General features: G+C 38.8%; 1 protein-coding gene across 2 annotated transcripts in view; it reads left to right on the top strand.

The window, feature by feature from the left end:
* The window catches only part of lrp4 (low density lipoprotein receptor-related protein 4), a 76,457-nt gene that overhangs the window by 41,493 nt on the left and 19,036 nt on the right, over positions 1–15,928 (top strand). For both annotated transcript variants that reach the window (XM_077624368.1, XM_077624359.1), the window contains exons 3-14: positions 27–143; positions 4,677–4,790; positions 4,873–4,989; positions 6,277–6,405; positions 9,240–9,359; positions 9,456–9,581; positions 10,472–10,597; positions 12,136–12,270; positions 13,966–14,091; positions 14,450–14,680; positions 14,930–15,086; positions 15,524–15,741. In XM_077624368.1, coding sequence (XP_077480494.1) covers positions 27–143; positions 4,677–4,790; positions 4,873–4,989; positions 6,277–6,405; positions 9,240–9,359; positions 9,456–9,581; positions 10,472–10,597; positions 12,136–12,270; positions 13,966–14,091; positions 14,450–14,680; positions 14,930–15,086; positions 15,524–15,741 — 1,716 coding nt within the window. The remainder of the gene's footprint in view (positions 1–26; positions 144–4,676; positions 4,791–4,872; positions 4,990–6,276; positions 6,406–9,239; positions 9,360–9,455; positions 9,582–10,471; positions 10,598–12,135; positions 12,271–13,965; positions 14,092–14,449; positions 14,681–14,929; positions 15,087–15,523; positions 15,742–15,928) is intronic.

Here is a 15,928-nt window from a genome sequence, read left to right as displayed (position 1 = left end):
ACTTGTTTGGCATTGTTTGTTTGCAGTGCTTCCCACCTGCTCACCACTAGACTTCCACTGTGACAATGGCAAATGTATACGGCGTTCATGGGTCTGTGATGGAGACAATGACTGTGAAGATGACTCGGATGAGCAGGATTGCCGTAAGTCTACCTTTTTATTCTATTGGAGATAGTTTAACATGCTCCGAAGCCAAACTTCACAAAATAAGTAACAAATCCAGACGAAATGTAAGGATAGACGTTAAACTGTAAAAATTATAATTGGTCAAGTGACTGCTCGTAATATCGAAAACCCATAAGGCGAGGCTCTTTTTGTCAAGACACTCCTCAAGGCTTGTAGAGCACTGCCCTCGAGCTGTGTCTGCAAAGCCAGTGTTTTGGATGTCTGGCCTTTCCATAATAGATGCTTTTCCATCAGAGAAATGGCTACCATAAATTATTAATACATTCATTCATTTGAATTGTAATGGTTACCTGGTATACCTTATGTCACAACCAATGATGTTAAATGATGGTGCTAGATGAATGATGTCCCTCGAAACCAAACAGGGTTGAAGAAATATATTCATGCCAACTATTTAGTTGACACGGTGCTGTAAATTGAGAATCATATTTATCCAATAGGTATTGATGCTTCATTTGGCTAAGGTGAACTGCACCTTTTGAGGACATTAAAATGTCCTTAAAGTTAGAGTAAATAGACCTGGTTGCATTGACTGGAATTTTGGGGGTTTGAAATCAAAGCATCAGAAGAGTTTGATTGGTACTCCCTTATTAAGATACTCTTTAATCACATTCTGTTTTAGATTATGTTTGCCCCTTGGCAGAGAGGGTCACTAAGTGCTTTTTCAAAATCCAATTTCATCGCATACAATATCAGTACAGATCAATATAAAAACCCAACCTCACCTTGCACATTCTCTGTAACATTGTAATAAATTTGTACGCTCATAAATACTGTCAGTAGGGCTTCATTTTCTTGCGACACGTGGCTCGAAATGCCAACACAAACGTTGTGCTAAGCACATATGACAAAGTATCTATCTTATGGTAAACTATACTTTTAGTTTGTGTCTATTCCCCTGTAATGATAAGGCAGGTAGTTGTGTACCTGTAATTTCTGATTATCATGTTACATTGTAACCTTAAATTTCAGGAAAATACATTTGTGGGGCGGCCCAGTGGGCAACGGGGTTAGGGCGTCAGCCCCACAATTCTGAGATCAAGGGTTTGATCCCAGGTCAGGGCCTTCTTAGGAAGAGCTACATGTTCTACTAACACGGTCTTTCCTTACCATCTTCTTCCACTGAACGTTGGTCTGGAACAAGCATTCGTGTCAGATTAGTGCCCCCGTTCTTTGCGGTGTTTGGGTCGTGTAATTGCAGTTTAAATTTATGGAAGGTTTTTATTATTATTGTTGACAAAAATTATTTAACGATAAATATTGTTAGCATTTTATCACCCAGGTCTAGGTTTGAATGAAGAAATGTTCTTCCTCTCTTCTCATATCTGCCCATGCCTATATTTCTAATATGACTTTGCCGGGGATGTAGAATGCTGATCAGGTAATAAAGAGAATTTTCTTTTTTTAAATTTTCAATTAAAGGCCAGAGTTATCAAAGACAAGCAATGCACAATTTTGCAAAAGTACTTGCGGTCACTGTGATGTGTGGATGTGGATGAAGGCAACTGCCACTTCTATGAGATTTTTGTTGCACTTAACAAATCAATTATTTACATAGTTGAATTCTAAAAAGGCTCGACCATTATGTTTTTATTTAATTGAAATGACAACCAACTACCCATCAAAAAGACTAACACTAGACTTAGTTGCCTTTTTAGGGGTGTTGTTGGGACCCTTTTAATTTTTCATGTAGCGGCACAAATTTCTGTTCCCCCCTCTTTTTCTCAAGTACTTATTATTTAATGCATTTTTCTCAATGCTTTGTTGCCCTGTTTTCCATCCTTTGGGACCCTGGTTTTATTTAGAAACAGTGACCTAAAGAGAATGTCCCATAATGCCCACACAAATCACATGTTGTTGTGTGAATGAGATTTGTTATTCTCTATGTTGAATAAAATAATATAAACATGAAACCACTCGCACGTTCAGTAAGCTTGGTAATGACTCGGCGCACCCTTTGCCCTTTGCAGCAGGTTGAGTGATAAGGGTCTTGAGGGCGTGTTCAACTTTGACCTTCCTTTGTTTACTTCAGTGATGGCAGAGTTCTTTTGAATGAAAGGCTTGTTTTTCCAAAGATTAAAATATATCTTAAATGTAGATTAAATTAATTTTGATTTTACACTTAGATATTTAGGAGGAAAACAAAAAGGTTGTGTGCCTGAATGGTGAAATGAAAAATTAAATTGGAAAACACTGTCTTTAAATATTAGATGTGTGTGAAGAAACATTTTGGAATAAGCTATGCACAGAATCAATGTTCAATCAGTGTTGAATACTTAAATTATGTTTTCCTATACGTATCTGTTAAACTGAAACGTCACTTCGTATGCCTTAATAACCTTATAAGAAATTCTTGAAATGGTAAATAAGTGGTGAAACGCATGCTCAATCCCTTGTATACTAGTGTTTTGTGGGTGCAGACGACATATGGGTATGTACTGCTTCACTGTGCAAGGAGCAAAAAGTAAACATCGACTGAATTAGTTATATGGAATGGTGGATTTTGAGAATTGTGCGATCTCCATGGAGCATAGAGAAGTATTAGCATATCACTGATCTATGATTCAGATTCGCTGTGTACACATTCCAGGACTGCTTTGTTTCATGTTACTCATGTCCTAAGTTGACTCACATTTGAAGCAGCATTATGGCTTGAAAGAGCTCAAACATCAAACTGCAATCTTTGCTCTCTCACGTCTCTGTGTTTCTGTCTCTTTATCTCTGTCTATTTATCTCACTTTTCGGCCACATGAACACCCACATGCACACACAACAATGGTAAATTATAGATTACCACCTGCCCTGGGCCATCCGTCATCAGTTCCCCTTGACTAGCGTGTTTACTATGCCTCAGGCTAGCAAAGCTGGAATTTGCCATCGATTAGGACCATAACTAGAGACTGTGGTTTTAAAGATCCATTCAGGGGTTTAATCATTGAGTGTCTGATTAATTAAAATGGAAGAGTTTGGCCATGGAAAAATGGTTTAAAATGAAAACAACTTCTGTGTCATAGCACTAAAAGTTAAGATGAGTCAATGACTCCTCTTTAACTACCTCATGTAGGCAGAGGGCATGGATGACTTATGTCTTTTATGTCCAGGCTCAAGGTTAACTTTCTTGTGAAATAGCACTTCCTTTTATATCACAGCTAGGATTTCCAATTAGGATATAAATCAAGCTGTGAAGCTTAGCAGGGGTAGCTTTAAATTTCAACTAGCATTGCATATGAATGAAGTTGGATTTTTTTTCCCATTTCTTTTTCTCTAAGCAATTTATTTCATCAGATGTCAACATGGCTATAGACTTGATTTAATTGACTCAGTGGAATTTGCTAAGTAATGGGCTTCGATTTTTTTTTTAAATATTTTTTTCTCCACTGTTCCGCTCAATATAGAGTTAAAACATCAAATAGAAACATGCATAATGTTACCTGTCAGCACTAGATGGACGGACACCTCTAAAACCTCATTCTAAAGTCAGTGCTTCTCCAAATTAGCATTATAGATAACACAAGTGCATGAATGATCAACTAGCAGTCCTGTGAATGCACTCTGTCGCCTATGTTTATTGAACTCAAGTTTACCTGCAGGCTAATGAAGATGAGCGGTGTAGAAAATGGATGAATTAATGAATATCATTAATTGAATAGAAAAAAAATCTGTGTTCCTATAATGAAATGTATTTTAAGGTGATTTATTCTGTTTTAATTCACGCCCTACCTACTGACTTCCCTGCCTAAGGAAGCACACCCAACTTATAAACGCATGTGCATGGCAGCTACTATACATTGCAACTATGATGTATTTATTATGCAGTATTGCGAAATGGGAAATGTTGCCTACTTGCTTTTTTTTGACAACACTAATTGATCACGCCATCTGCTTCAGATTGGATAGTTCTCAATTAACCAAGATGGTTTAAAAATATTTATTTGGTGTGGCTGTGTGGTTAGCAAGTTGCGCTTAGAGTTCTGGGATCGGGGGTTTGATCTCAGCTCGGTTTTCTCTATGGGGAGTTTGCGTGTTCTCTTGCGTGGGTTTTTGCTGGGTACTCCGGTTTTCTCCCAAATCCACAAAACATGCAGTGCAGGCTGGTCAAACACTCTAACTGCCCCTAGGTATGAGTTTTAGCATGATTGGTTGTCCGTCTCCTTGTGCCCTGCAATTGGCTGGCCACTGATTCAGGTATGCCCTGCTCGTAGTTAGCTGGGATAGATAAAAAAACAAGTTAGTTCTTAAGATATGTATACAATTAAAACAGTGAAATATAGTGCTTCCAGCAATGCCGTCCGTCTTTAAGATTTACAGAATGATAATCTTGGTTCATTTACATAAAGGGACAATCAATTTTTATATATTCATTTATTTTTACAACCAAGAACTCGTGTTGCTTTATAATTTTCTCTACCTTTTTCCGGCTTATTTCAACATTGTCGCTGTAGAATCTATGCAGTTGTAATAAATTTTCTAAATATACTATCTTTCTCCAGCTCCCCGAGAATGTGAGGAAGATGAGTTTCAATGCCAGAATGGTTACTGTATCCGTAGCTTATGGCATTGTGATGGAGACAATGACTGTGGTGACAACAGTGATGAACAGTGTGGTGGGTACAAGACACCAAAAAAGCCAACAGTTCGCATAAACTGTATGTACATATTTAAAAAAGTCTAAATTGGTTCTTCCAGACATGCGAAAATGTTCAGACAAGGAGTTCCGCTGTACAGACGGCAGCTGCATTGCTGAGCACTGGTATTGTGATGGTGACACGGACTGCAAGGACGGATCTGATGAAGAAAACTGCCGTAAGTTTGTGTGTGTTTGCGTCATGTTCTTTTTGTCTTTTATCTCAAGGACAGTAATGGGACAGGGTTCTTACTGTATCAGTATTATGAGATTTATAGGACTTTAAATTTGGTAAACATTTAAATTAGGTTTTCAAGGTGATAAGTTCACCAATAGGCATTCCCCAAATTCACGCACCAATAAAGAGGAAAAGACAGTCTTCTGGAATTTTTACTGGCATGGAGAATGAACAGTTGGGTCTAAGTCCCAACTCCGTTCTGACCTTACACATATTTTCTGTTGTTTATTTCATTCGAGGGCCCTGATTACAATGTACATCTGAACTCTCAGGGTAGGGTGGAAACAGAAGTGAGACGTCAATAGTGTAAACAAATGAAGGTCTGGAAGAAGTCTTGTGGAGTCTGTGGTGGACGCATATGCCGTTCCCAGATCAGATTTGCAGCACTTCTCTTTGTTTAGACTAACTAAGATTTATCAGGGGCAAAGCATTTACATCGTTGAGAGCAAAACATACAATAATATGAAACTAATAATATCTTAGTACTTAAATATTTACTTAATATGATTATTTACAGGCCAGTGCATCATAACAACTCATGAGTTACAAATAGGATCGAATGAGAAAATTCCCTTGGTTGTTCACTTGTTGGTTTAAAATAAATTGATGCTTCGCAATTACTTTCTGTCGCGTTTTCCCCAGGAAGCATTAAATGTTTCGCACTTCCCCAACCAAAAAATAGTAGTTTTCTATAAAATTCTAAGTACAGCTTTGGATAACTCCTGAGTGAACTCTGACACTGAGCGCACCACTGCTATCTGTCGAATGAATTGCAATGACACTTCATTCTAGTCTGGCAAAAAGTATGTTTCTTGAGTCATAAGCTCCTAGCTATCGTGTTTGTGGTCGTGTCACTAAGTTTAGCTCGAATGAGTTTGAGGCTTATCATTGCCTTGAGTTTTTGATAGCACCCACTGGTGTGTCTAGTTACAAATAATGGCTGGATTACAAACTAGTATACATGTATAGAATATTTAATGTCAAACAATTCACTTACCATTGGCAGAAACAGAAATGAAGTGGACTTTTTGAGACAACTCAACGGGTTTCGTTTTAATATCTTAAAATGCAAACTGCCAAATTACACATGTTGCACACCTTGTTCAAATGATCGTCAACCATCTTCTCCTTCATGTAATCTCTAACAGAACTTCAAAGTACTTGAGACAAGTCAACATTTGAGCCATATTTTTTACTTTTGTCATCTGTTTACCCTGTGTGGATCCAGCTTCAGATGTGATGGCAGCCACCTGCAGTGCCGAGGAGTTCCAGTGTGCATATGGCCGCTGCATTCTTGACATCTACCACTGTGATGGAGATGATGATTGTGGAGACTGGTCAGATGAGTCAGATTGCTGTAAGATTGCCTTCTTTGACACAAAAACACACAATAAGCATTATCAAGGCCTTCTGCCTTCATTAAGTATTTTAGTCCAGACATTGAGACAAAATTCACTTAACCACAAAATACTCATAACAAATTGTGCTGTCATCTTATTTACAATTGCCTGACTCATTACTGATTGCCTCTTATTTATTTTTTCTTCTTCTAATGCAAACAATTTCAGCATGCATGGACATTTAGCATCAAGTGCTAGCCGGTACTCGATAGAACCGTAAAATATTGTATGTATGTGCACATGCACACAAAGAGGGAAATTGTGGTCCTGATTAAAAGAGTATCATGTTTCATACATCCCGTTCTCAACCTCTCCCCTCCTTCACCATCAGGAGGCTCTTAATTTGTTCTTTGTTTCATTCATTCATGGAACATACACTCTTTCTCTCTCTCGCTCTCACTCACCAGTTTACCCTTTGATGTTTTTATCTACACTCCGATAAGCATAACTTGAAGGTTTCCTGTCATTTGGCGTCACCAAGGTCAGAGTAGCCTGGGCGGTTCTCTTTGTTCCTCCCTTCCTCTCATGTCCAAAGTTTCTAAATATCTGCTTTACTGCTTTTACACACTTAAATGCATACAGTTGAATAGGAAGCAATTTTTAAAACACTTCACGTCTACACGAAGAAACGTTTTGAACATACACACAACCACACACACACTCCCACACACATCCACACAAGGCATTCCTCTGAGGCATAAGACATCCTAACACAGCATTCCAAGGTATTGCATCTCCAGCCGTATGAAGGGTGCTTTGTTAAGGGAGAAAAAGTGTCTTTCGCCTTGCCCTGTCTTACTACTTCTCATGTGAAGGCAAACTTGCATACATATATTGATATACACTTCACAATGATACATAGACTTGAAAACACCAAAAAATCCCATGCTTTGGTAACAGTGATACTCAGAGCTGCCAACCTCCATCGACCCCATTTCAGGAGTACACTGTTTCCGGAGTTTTTCCAGAGTGAATGCGATTCACGCAAAATCGACATAAAATGTAAAAAAAAATGTAGGAAAATTTAAATCAAACTGTTATTCCCATGCTTTTACATTAATTGAAATATTGTGTTTTTGCAAACTATTGAGAACATACACCATAAGGAAAATACGTTTATCTTTGTGTTTGGGTCCTTCTACGTGCATTTTACAGTCAGTAATTCCACCATGTGTCACGCTGAAGTCGCACATGCATGTTGTGCAATGTGCAAAAGTCAGTCCTTTTGGAGACGGCTTCCACATGGGATATTTCGTTATATTGCGAACTTCTAAACTTCTGAGAGTGTCTGGTCTTCATCCAAATTGCCATCAATTTTGCGCTTAACCCGAGCAGGCATATTGATAAGACTTACCAGTGCTGTGTACACCTACTTCCTTTTTGACAACCCCGGAAATTATAGGATTTGTTTCAAAACTAAAGACCGGTGGTTTAGTCAGCCTTAATAAACCTTACTTCCCTTATGAAAAACACGAAACGAAAATGTTAAAGCGATAGAGACTACCTACTGCTTCAAGGGATAACCCTGACCCAATAACATACTACATGCAAGTGGATTGTCGGTTTTGAAAAGGGGATAGCTACAACGGAGGAATCGCATATGTATGCGTATGCCTATCAGAGTAACTGTACCCCACTGACTTTCTGCTTGCCCACAATTTTCTCTCTTTGGGTAAACCAGGTGGCTGTTTTGATCATTTCTGCCTTCCTGAGCCAGCTGATAAGCCTACAGCAGGCTACAAACACTCATCGTGTCTGTCGACTTTCTTTTGCCTTCCCTCCCCCCTTGTCGTTTTTTTCATCTCTGGCCCACTCTTCAAGGAAACAGACACGTGTTGTCAGGAGAAAACATGCTCGAGAAACTCACATGATTTAAGTTTGTCTTTTATTGCACTAAAATCACCCTGAAACACATGATTGAAGATTGTCGTTCATCACACTTTAATCACCCTTTCTCCTCTACCTTCATATGCTACATGTTTAAGGATCACATTAAATTTCAAGTGTAAGAACTGGTATAATCTGTAAAAGTAACCATTTAAAGAACTAACAACTAAGAAATTGACACTAAATTAAAATCCTTTAAACTCGGAGCCTTTAACAGTCCTTCAAAACAAAAATAATGCAACATTATATATATATATATAATTTTACGTTAATTTTTATCATATTTATATGATGTTTTTATCACTGGAAAAATACATCACATTGCTAAAAATCTATGTATCAAATCATTTATCGATATAAGATTGAGACAGACCGTGATGTTAAGTACTGAGTTAGTACTGCTGAATCATTCTTTCATATAGTCACTCCATTTTAGAATATTTAATCTTACCATCTGTAGGTTAACAGATTTAGTAATACCTTCACTTGTTCCCGCATGATTAAGCATCAGTGTCCAGATCAAAATTCATAAACTAATGGCCTGATGGGTGTGGTGTTCAAGAGCTTCAAACGTTTGACCTCAATTTTTAAATATGATCGATAGAATTTGTGAAAAGAGTAACCTGTTTTAGTTACAACTCCATTTTTATCCACTATAATGTTTTGGCCATGTGGATCAATACTGATACCAAACTACATATTCTCTCTGCTGTGATAAACTTAGGGACGGTGTGAAATAGTTTGCAAAGGTGTAATGTCAAATTTAACTTATTTCCTCAACAAGATGAAATACCCTCACAAATAAGCTTAATGTTTCACGAGTCCCACAAACTTCAACCAAGATGTCTGAGTACAATCTGATTTTGATTTCAAATGCAATATGTGTGGATTTTTTTGTGTACAGCATCTCACCAACCATGCAGGTCTGTTGAGTTCATGTGCAGTAGCGGAATGTGCATCAATGCAGGCTGGAGGTGTGATGGCGAATTTGACTGTGATGATCAGTCTGATGAATTCAACTGCAGTGAGTAAACACTTTTGTCAATTCAATTTTAGCATGCATACATACGTATCCTATGGACTCTTGTTATGCTTACCTGATATTTGAATTGTTCTGCAGCCACATCTATGTGCACAGCTGACCAGTTTCGGTGTGGAACCGGACGTTGTGTCCGGTTGTCATGGCGATGCGATGGGGAAGATGACTGTTCAGACCGCAGTGATGAAGAGGGTTGTGAGAAAACTGGTGAGCCTGTGCATGAGATCTTTACAGAAGCCAAATATAGCACAAACTTAAATTGTAGTCATAACAACTGTGGCTCTCTCAGCAAAGTCAGATCTCTTTTTTTCAATTGGGCCTAAATGTACCTCTGGAAGAAACACTTGTCTTTTATGTGTTCAGATAAAATGAAGTGCTCTGTACCATATCATGGTCATACACAGTAAAAATAATAGAGTTTTATTTTATGTTTTTACTTAGATTCAGAATTAGGACACTAGAATAGATTAAGAATACTGTTTATAATAGGCTTATATTTTTGTAGAAATGAAAACGCTGTTTTTTCTATATTCCAGCATGCACCGTGCACTACTTGATGTCAAACACGAAAATTAGAAAAAAAGAAAAATCAATTAACTCTTTTCAGACATAAATCACACAAAGATTCCTAGGGATAAAAGAGCACAATGCTTTATAATAGGCTTATTTTTTGTAGAAATAAAAACGGCGTTTTATATATCCCAGCATGCCCCGCGCACTACTTCTTCTAAGGGGGAAAATGGAGTCGGGGGCTGCTTACCGTAGTTGCGAGACCAGTTGCGGCTCAATATTGATCATACATAAGGTGCACCGGATTATAAGGCGCAAGATCAGTTTTTGAAAAAAATGAAGGCTCTTAGGTGCGCCTTATAGTTCAGAAAATACGGTCATGCAGAATAATTTCAACCCCACTTGTGGAAATTTCTCCATTCTTCCGTCACTACTTCCTTTTAATTGAGGACTGTTAGAGAATACGAGCTGCAAAGAAAGAAAATGGGTCATCCCAGTGAAGATGTCTATAACATCTTAGAAGACTTGCACTGTATTCATGGCTTATGTCAACACAAAACAAAATGTGTCTGTTGCTTTCCTCACAGAAACATCTGCTTGTGCTCCTGACCAATTCCAATGTGGTAATGGACGCTGTATAGGTCAGAGGAAGGTGTGTAATGAAGTTAACGACTGTGAAGACGGGACTGATGAGCTTCCACACCATGAATGTCGTGAGTAGACATTTGTCACAGGAAGATTTTTTTTTAACTGTTATTTTGGGAATTAACGTTGTGCTTCCTTTTACACTCCTTTTTTAACAGCACCTTAGAATAATACTATTATTTTAAATCTTGACATTTTAGAAGTGGAATTTTGGAAAAACGTCCTGTTAAGTATTAAAATAGCAGTAATCTTTTAGCCATAACATACATGGCCTTAACAAAGGCAGATGGAAATTACGATGCCTGTCAGTGAGAAGTGGGTAGCAAATTGAGGCCGGTTAATGCTGTGGGTGCGGTCATGAGGACTTTGTCCAGTATCATTCTTATGTGATCTATGCTAGCTGTTGACATTCCTTGGTTTAACATAGCTTTCGTATACATGGGCCAGATGAGGGCTGTCATTCACTTCTGTAAGTCGACCCATATCTTTGTTGTATAACTGGGCCACAAACAAGCCAAGGGACATTGTTCTTAGGATAACATGTAAGCCTTGATAGACACAAACACAGGTACAAAGAAGAAGAATTAAATTGGAACAGACTGTTTCAAGTTACTATACCTGTTTTAGTGTAGGGAGGGTACTTTCTCTTCTTTCCCTCCTGAACGCAGAAAAAGCCTTTCGTCAATTTAAATGGCTGCTGTTTTTTTGATTATCAAAAGCTGAACGTTGTGGCGTATGGACACTGCCTTCTCATTCTCTTTGACATTCTTATAAATAAAATCTGTGCATGAAACAATTGTACACCTCACGACAGAGTGGTTGCACAGTTGCAGAGCAGCAGATAGACTCACCAAATCTAAGTATGGCAAGCTAAACTAATCTACAGCAACCCATTAAGCCACAATGTACAACATTTCCTTTTCATGTATTGTTTTCCTTTAAGCAAAATCAGTGTATTACCATCTCAAAAGCCTAGGAAATGTTGACGTAATGAGCGATGCAAACTATTTATTGCGAACTCGCATTTGATTGACTAAAACACTTCTGCCATTTAAAAATGGCTGCTCAGGGCCATTTTGCAATGCTAAATTTTGGACTACAAGCGCCTGGGGTCCACTTATGATGTGGACATCATTTTTCTCAGAAACTACATCATGTAAAAAGATAATTAATTATTTGTTTTTACACTCATCAGGTCCCAATTAGCCGAAATATCAAAGAGAAAATAAAAATGCATGCCTCGCAAGAGTCTGGGTCTTAGGAGGTTAAATATTGGCATTCATTTAATATTTTCTCCACTATTATTCAGCAGAAGCATGAAATTATTTTATTTTCTTAAACAATTTTTCTATTGCTGGTATGCAAAATAAATGTATGAGTATGTATGAGTTTCATCAATGCTTTTATACTGAATCATATCCAAGCTAGTAACCTTTAACAAATGTACGGTATCAACGACAAGGTAATGGAAAAAAGTAAAAATTTTAACAACCGGTGTCCTGTCAAACTTGTAATATAGCCAAATGTGACAGTAGCGACACTTGTACACACTGAGCATACTGGCTCAATTTACAATTTTTCTGTTCCCTGTAATGTTTCTATCTAGGTCCACGCCCCACTGATGGCAACTGTAACCAGAATAATGGTGGTTGCTCCCAGAAGTGTCAGATGCTTCGAGGTCTGGTCCAGTGCACCTGCCACACTGGATACCGACTGATGGATGATGGCAGATCGTGCCAAGGTATTTATGTGCATGTATGTGTTAGCCTAAGGCAGCTATGCCAGACTGGTTGGTCAGTTGTTGCCTTGAGTATCATTACACATTCCTGAAATCTGAGAGAATAAATGTGGAAGACCATGATAAAAATAATTTCTGATGACCTCAAAATGATAGTATGAAAAGTCAGTAGGCTTTAAAAAGACAGAAAACATGTTTAGAAGCAATATGGGAATATAGTACTACAAATAACTAAAGAGAACCAAAGTTTTTTCCCCCCCTCAGGTTTCTCCATGTACATTTAGATCAGTCTTTCCCAACCTTTTTTGAGCTGCGGCACACTTTTTGCATTGAAAAAATCTCAAGGGACGATACCATCTGAAAATATTTTAATTTTAAAACTATGTCGCCTATATTAACTAGTCATTCTCATCAATGTTTTATCAACAGGAATCACATAAACCTTCAAAAGTATTCCAAAATCTAATTTTTCACACAGACTTAAAACCAAACAACTTCCGGATCATGTTAGAGAAAAACAAGCAACAAAATGACTGTTTCACAATTTGAATCTTGTAATGGTATCATCTATGATTTAACGTTCATCATATTTTGATTTTAACTTTGTAATAATTCAATTTTAATCTCGTTATATTGATATTAATTCATCCCTCTGAATATTACATTCTATGAGTACTTGCAATTTCATTGCTCACGGCACACCAGTGTGCCATGACACATTGGTTGGGAAACACTGCATTAGATGGATTCCCAATTTTAATGAGGTGTTTAGTCATATGTATTCTATTGAAATATCATCAGTGAACATCCACCAGGCCAGTCAGGAGACATAGTGTCCCCCCGACGTGTCTTGCTTCCCAGTGGAAGTTGCCCAAAATTCCTCACTAATGATCTACCACAGCTGGTTCATCTTGATGCAGAGGAGCATTAGGTATATTTTGAACTCCTCCCGCATGACAGAGCACCCTATTGCTAAAGGAGAACCTGGACACGCCATGGAGGAAACTCAATTTGGCCACTTGTATCTGAGATCTTGTTCTTAAGGTTGCAACCCAAAGCTCGTGAGGGTAGGTGAGGATAGAAACGTAGATGCGTGAATAGATTTTGTTGCCTTTCGGATCAACTCATTTTCCATGGCAGACTGATGCAGGTCCATCTGTAGATTTCTCGCTTCATTCCTCGTCCAACTCCCCAAGATATTTAAACGCCCCCACTTTGGAGAAATACCTCATCCTTGATGGGGAGGGGGGCATTCCCATTTCACCTTTTTCCTTTTGAGAACCATGATCTCAGGTGGTGCTGATTCTCATCCCAGCTGCATAACACTTGACTGCAAACCCCTCCAGTAAGAAGCTTGATAAGGGTAACTGAAGTAAATCATGTGCAAAAAGCAGAGATAAGACACTGAGGCCACCAAACCGGAGCCTCTTAACGTCTCGGCTGTCCTTAGATAGTGGATTAAAGTTATGAACTAATGATGTTACATGAGTGCTTTAAGACCTGACTGGTGACTATATATGACTGCTAATTTATGATGAAATGACACATTGTAAATCACATCAAATGAAAGTCCTATTTTAACACCTTTGCATTCTTGAGATTGAGCCATAAAATGGTTTCTGAACCCTTCAGAAGTTTTATAATGATGTCTCACTGTCTTGTCTCCCTTTCTTCTTTGGCCTTTTTGGTGTATTCCAGATGTGAACGAGTGCGCTGAAGAAGGCTACTGCAGTCAGGGCTGCACCAACATTGAGGGCGGCTTCCAGTGCTGGTGTGTTCAGGGCTATGAGCTGCGGCCCGACAAGCGCAGCTGCAAGGCACTGGGTAAAGATCCACTGTACTGTGTTCAAACTTTTAAATGACACTGCGCATCAGTCAGGCAGCTAGGGTTTGACCAATTTTTTTATGTGGCTGCATGTTGTTTATATATTCCTTGGGAGTAACTGTATTCATTGCTGACTCTAAGGCTTTGAACATATTCTGAAGCTCTGGAGTGGATTTAGATGTTGTGAGGGTTAAGTGCTGCTGCATCAGCCCATCACTCTATTCAAGAAGCCATTTAAATCCAAATCGTGACCAAATGTCAAATTCAATGAACCTTTTACTTGGATGAAAACATTACCCACTGATTCTTAAATGCCACAAGTTTTCTTTCTTTGATGTCTGTCTTTGTCTTTGGCAGGTCCAGAGCCGGTGCTGTTGTTTGCCAATCGAATTGATATTCGTCAGGTTCTGCCGCACCGCTCTGAGTACACATTGCTGCTAAACAACCTTGAGAATGCCATCGCTCTCGATTTTCATCACAGCCAAGAGCTGGTTTTCTGGTCGGACGTAACACTGGACCGCATCATGAAAGCCAACCTCAATGGATCCAATGTGGAAGAAGTTGTCTCTACTGGTTTGGAGAGCCCAGGTGAGAATAGGTTCCAATAAGAGCCTGTCTCAGATACATTTGTGATCATTATATTAATCAAAGGTGTTGTTTTGTCTTCCCTGCTTGTGTTTCCCACATCCTCACCCCTTAACTCTTTATCAGATCCTATTATTTTGCAAATATTCCTGTTTCTTGATTGAGATCTAAAAAAAATCTACACTTATCTTGTTATTTCCTTAAAAATGTAATTTACCAATTTATTCAAACAGACAATTTCCCCTCCCACAGGTGGGCTAGCCATTGATTGGATCCATAATAAGTTGTACTGGACAGACTCCGGGACATCACGCATTGAGGTGGCTAATCTGGATGGGAGTCATCGCAAGGTGCTGCTGTGGCAGAACATGGAGAAGCCCCGAGCCATTGCGCTGCACCCTATAGAGGGGTAGGAGCTCAAACATTTAGATGTGTACTGATGCACAGCAGATGGTTTCAAATGTTCACACTATCCTCTCTGGATGTGTCCCAGTTGTTGTGTAGCTCAAGAGTAGGGATTACAGGTTGGCAACACTGCATTTCCCACAGTCAAGTGTCTCTGAGATGCAAAGATTTGACAGAAGCATAACTGACTGAGACTCTACGGCTTAGTTGCAGTGGCAAAAAATGAGCAGGCCAGATAAAAACATAGAAAAATATCAAGCTAGAACATTGAAATGAGTTGTTAGGTAGTCTTTTATAGACATCTGGAAGTAATAAACTGCGCCAATCCTAGGCATGTATTTTTTTTTCTATAGTAGCACAGAAATAGCTGTTTTGACTCATCGCCAGTCCTAGAGGTTTAAACTGAACATCTAATACTGGCAACCCCATGTTTCTCCTCAGTAAAATCTACTGGACTGACTGGGGCAACACGCCTCGCATAGAGTATGCCAATATGGATGGCTCGAACCGACGGGTCATTGCCGACACCCACTTGTTCTGGCCAAACGGCCTTACAATCGACTATGCTGGCCATCGCATGTACTGGGTGGACGCTAAACACCATGTCATTGAAAGAGCCGACCTGGATGGACGTAATCGTAAAGCTGTCATCAACCAAGGTAAACATCTTCTTTTGAAGTAATAGCGTTTCCATATGGTGACCACTTGAGTGATAAAATAAACTTTGATGAGCACATTCTGCTAGTTTTCCATGCTCTCCTACAAAAACAGCTTTGCCTCAAAAGATCAGAATCTGTATCCTTTAATTCTGAGACTCATACACAAACATCAGTTTTACACACTCCT

The sequence above is a fragment of the Stigmatopora argus genome, chromosome 2 (assembly GCF_051989625.1).
Source record: "Stigmatopora argus isolate UIUO_Sarg chromosome 2, RoL_Sarg_1.0, whole genome shotgun sequence".
NCBI classification, from domain to species: Eukaryota; Metazoa; Chordata; class Actinopteri; order Syngnathiformes; family Syngnathidae; genus Stigmatopora; species Stigmatopora argus.
The sequence above is the reverse complement of the archived record's forward strand: the minus strand, read 5'-3'. Positions and strand labels throughout refer to the sequence as shown.